The following is a 3,731-nucleotide window of genomic DNA, read 5'->3' as shown; positions in this document are numbered from 1 at the left end:
AGAGACGAACCACATCTATACTTCCGATAATACGATTTTATCGATAGTGTCAGAAAATGTAATCACGTAGTTCCCCGAAGTTTCCAAACTGAAAATGAATGTAGTGGCGGTAGTGTACGAGCGATTTCGACGGAATAGGAAAAAGACCGCCATTGGTCGCGTTCAGCAGACTCAACTGTTGTGGAGCGGATCCGTGAGCGCTCACTGCTATTGGATGATCTAAAAGAATACACCAATAGCAGCGAGCGCTCACGGATCTGCTCCACAACAGTTGAGTCTGCTGAACGCGAAGGCATTGCCTTTCGCAGGTTTCTCTCTGGTGACACATGAAAAGTCATCATATTGTTTTTAGCTGTTCCTAGTTATTTAACAAGATTCTAGATGGCGTTATGGACGCATATGATTTGTCGTGGCACAAAAGATTTCGAAAATTCAATCTCCAAAAATAATTTAAACAATTAATTTAATGCAACAATTGAACTAATTATAGAAGAATATAAATATGGCTGGAGGGAAAAATAGTCAGACTGGATTTCAACCGGTAAAATAATACAGAAAATATTAGAAAATAAGGAGCAATATTGTTTCACATATTTGCAATCTAACCTGTTTCATAATATTTTGCAAGGATTCCGATGTTCATATAACTTACGAGGAACAACAGAAGATTAACAAATTTGCTAGACAAAATGCGAAGTTGGAAGATTATAAGGAAGAACTTAGAGTAAAACAGGTAATCTGTTTAAAAAGGATTCAAGATGGATTTTTTCTTAAGACATTGTTGACCTTATTTGGTCATGCATACAGTGACCATACATTCTTTATTGTAAAGGATAGTCTTTTATTTTAGATAGCTGTTCTTTAGATTTCTTATTTCTTCAAAATTCAATTTTGTCCTTTATTTTCCAATATTATCCTTTACCCTCCTTTATTTTGACATTACGAGAAATTATTTTCTAACTAGTGTTCCAATGTTTATAATATTATATTATTGTGTAAATTTGTATGGAAAATATTTTACAGTTTCACGTAAATACAATTTGTTTTTGTTAATTATATTTCTTAATTTTCTAAATTTATTCAAACCAGAGTTGTTTTTATTTTTTTATTATTTCAAATCTGTTATTTCAGATCAAGGGTTTGTTCCAATAGTCGAATCAGTTTCAAACCATCAAAACAGTGTGTATTATCTCAATTTGATTATACTGTGCAATAAAATTTTATAATGCACAGATTCTTGATAGTCTAACTAGGTATCAGTCATGTAACTTTTTCTTTAGAATGGAACGTGAAAAATAAAATTTTTTATGTATGTATGTTTATATATACATATACACACATAAATATGAACATGTTCACTTTTCATGTTTCTGTCCTAGGAAAAGTTACATAATCAATATCCTTGTTGTTTGGTTTGAAAACATGTAGAAAAATTTTCAGATTTCTTTATTTTCTTTAAGAAAATATGGTCAATGTAGTCATAGACTTTGCATATATTATCAACATAGTAACAATAAAGATTATTGTTATTATCATTAACTAATTATTTGCAATTTGCAGAACGAACTGAAGAATTTGGAGGATGCTTGCGACGAACTAGCTCTTATGGACGACGATGCAAAAATACCATACTTTATTGGAGAAGTATTCATCTATCATTTCCTTGAGAAAACACAGGTGATTAAATTATGTGCTAATTGTAATGATTTTTAATATTATCTGTATTAGAAGTTTTTCAAATATTTTAATTTTGCTTTTTTTCAATGACATTGGTATTGTTTTTCTTTTTTCTATTATAGTTAGTCAGTATTAACAAGAATTTCTTTTTTAGGATTCTTTAGAAGAGGCTAAAAGTAAGAAAAAAGAAGAAATTGTAAAATTAGAGAGCAAATGTGCAGATTTAAAGACAATCATGTCTCAATTAAAAACACAATTGAATGCGAAGTTTGGTACTCGTATAAATTTGGAATCTGAAGAATCGGATTAATATTTTTCGTTATTGATGCATTTATTATCATTGTATATTTAATATTAGAAATTTACATTATTAGTATAATTAATAATTAATTGTCAGCAAATACAACTCTTCAGTGTTGAATTATAATTAATAAATAATTATATAAATTTATATAATTTTATTTGCATGGCGCAATTTCCTTTGAGATGGTTAATATAACTTAAAATAGAATTTATTTAAATACTTCTTGCAAATATGTAACACGTAAAGATTTTTTAAAAAGAATTATTTGAACAATACTTCTTGATTAAAAGAATTTGTACAATTTACAATATCATAATTATAAGTTGTCTAGAACCTGATGGGATTTAATTACAATGACATATAGATTTCTAAATGCTTTTCTAAGCCCTTTTTTAGGCAATAATAATAAAAAATTACTCTCTTAAATATATATGCCAATTAATAAAGTTAAGAATAAAATCTAGATCTTTTGCCAGATAAAGGACAATAAAGATAGAATTTTTGGATTTACCGTTGAAGATACTTCTTTTTTTGATATGTTCAACATTTATCGATTATTTGCATTAAAAATAAATAAATATAAATAAAAGATAAATTTTATACATACTGATTAGTAATATACAGTACCGATGGCAACATTGCCAAAGCTAATTAACTAAAATTATCAGTGGAACTGAGCCTAAAGGTTAAGTAACACATACTAAATATTGCGTAGGATAGAAATGAAATTTGGATATTAGCCAATTTGGGATCTGTTTTCTGTGGTTGAACTAGTGTACACTTTTGGAACTTAAAATGAGATAGGTATATGTTTGATGTTTGGTGAAAGCAAGAAAGAGAGTTCTACTGCAATCTATTGCAGGAATAAAAAACAGACTTTGTTCTCTCATTTTAACTATAAGAACGATTAGAATACATTCAGATTTTGAATTTTATTATATTTTCTGAGAAAATATATATAAATTTATAAACTTTTTGTCTTTTTCTAATAATTACATACATTGTTATGTGATTGTTCGTTACGAAAATGTTACAATGATTACTAGAGCCTTAATTTCATGATAGTATTATACGGAATACATTAAAAATAGTATATTTTCAAATTTTAATTTAAATAATTTTTTTTAATGAAATAAATATATATAATACGTATTAATATTTATATATTATATTATATATTATAATTAAGAACATTAATATAATTAAATTACAATAAACTAATTAGCAAAAAATCAGTTTCAAAATTCAAAAATAGTAATGCATTCTCTTCGATTTAATCAATGTTCACGCAAACATGTTTTTATAATTAAACTTTATGTTTTCATAATTAAAATACTAAAATGAAATCAAATATGCAATGGTAAGTAAATATAGCAACACTTGTATATCTGTAATGCTTACAGGAGAATTTCTTAATTACGTTTTTCTTTTGGTCAGTCATTCGACACAATGAGTGCTCAAATAATTCCTGCACAGCAGTCTTTTTCTGTCATCCGGCTTGAGGTAAATTTAGTTTCACCGGCTTCAATGATCTCAGTACATGTTCTGCTATGGCTTATTCAGTTACTGTCTAAGGTCAACTTTGAATATCGTGATCAATAAAATAATTATCACTGTAGTTACATAAAATATACATCTTGCAGCAGTTTTAATGCAACAAACATAAGAATAAAGTTTCAGTGATAAGTAAAAAATTGAATGTTATATAAATATCTTCTTTATTCTTTGGTATTCATATTATAAATATATA

General features: G+C 27.1%; 2 protein-coding genes across 4 annotated transcripts in view; both read left to right on the top strand.

Moving 5' to 3' along the window:
• The first annotated feature begins 376 nt into the window (after positions 1-376).
• Positions 377-1,987, top strand: Pfdn4 (prefoldin subunit 4). Its single transcript, XM_018522613.1, has 4 exons — positions 377-541; positions 629-733; positions 1,561-1,677; positions 1,832-1,987. Exons 1-4 carry the CDS (start codon positions 503-505, stop codon positions 1,985-1,987), a joined length of 417 nt encoding a protein of 138 aa, XP_018378115.1. The 5' UTR covers positions 377-502.
• Positions 1,988-3,489: 1,502 nt separating this feature from the next.
• Positions 3,490-3,731, top strand: part of LOC108770887 (SET and MYND domain-containing protein 4) — a 5,366-nt gene continuing 5,124 nt past the window's right edge. For 2 of the 3 annotated variants that reach the window (XM_018522641.1, XM_018522640.1), the window contains exon 1: positions 3,490-3,709. In XM_018522641.1, coding sequence (XP_018378143.1) covers positions 3,680-3,709 — 30 coding nt within the window. In that variant the 5' untranslated portion in view covers positions 3,490-3,679. The remainder of the gene's footprint in view (positions 3,710-3,731) is intronic. The other variant, XM_018522642.1, reaches the window with a different exon arrangement.

The sequence above is a fragment of the Trachymyrmex cornetzi genome, unplaced genomic scaffold (genome assembly GCF_001594075.2).
Source record: "Trachymyrmex cornetzi isolate Tcor2-1 unplaced genomic scaffold, Tcor1.1 scaffold1376, whole genome shotgun sequence".
Lineage (NCBI taxonomy): Eukaryota > Metazoa > Arthropoda > Insecta > Hymenoptera > Formicidae > Trachymyrmex > Trachymyrmex cornetzi.
Note: the sequence above shows the minus strand (reverse complement) of the source record. Positions and strands in the feature narration are given on the sequence as shown.

Coding starts and splice junctions, on each gene's coding strand:
- Pfdn4 (XM_018522613.1), top strand. CDS start 503: ATGGCTGGAGGGAAAAATAGTCAGACTGGATTTCAACCG. Junction 734..1,560: donor AAGAACTTAGAGTAAAACAG/GTAATCTGTTTA, acceptor TGCAATTTGCAG/AACGAACTGAAGAATTTGGA. Junction 1,678..1,831: donor ATTTCCTTGAGAAAACACAG/GTGATTAAATTA, acceptor TTTCTTTTTTAG/GATTCTTTAGAAGAGGCTAA.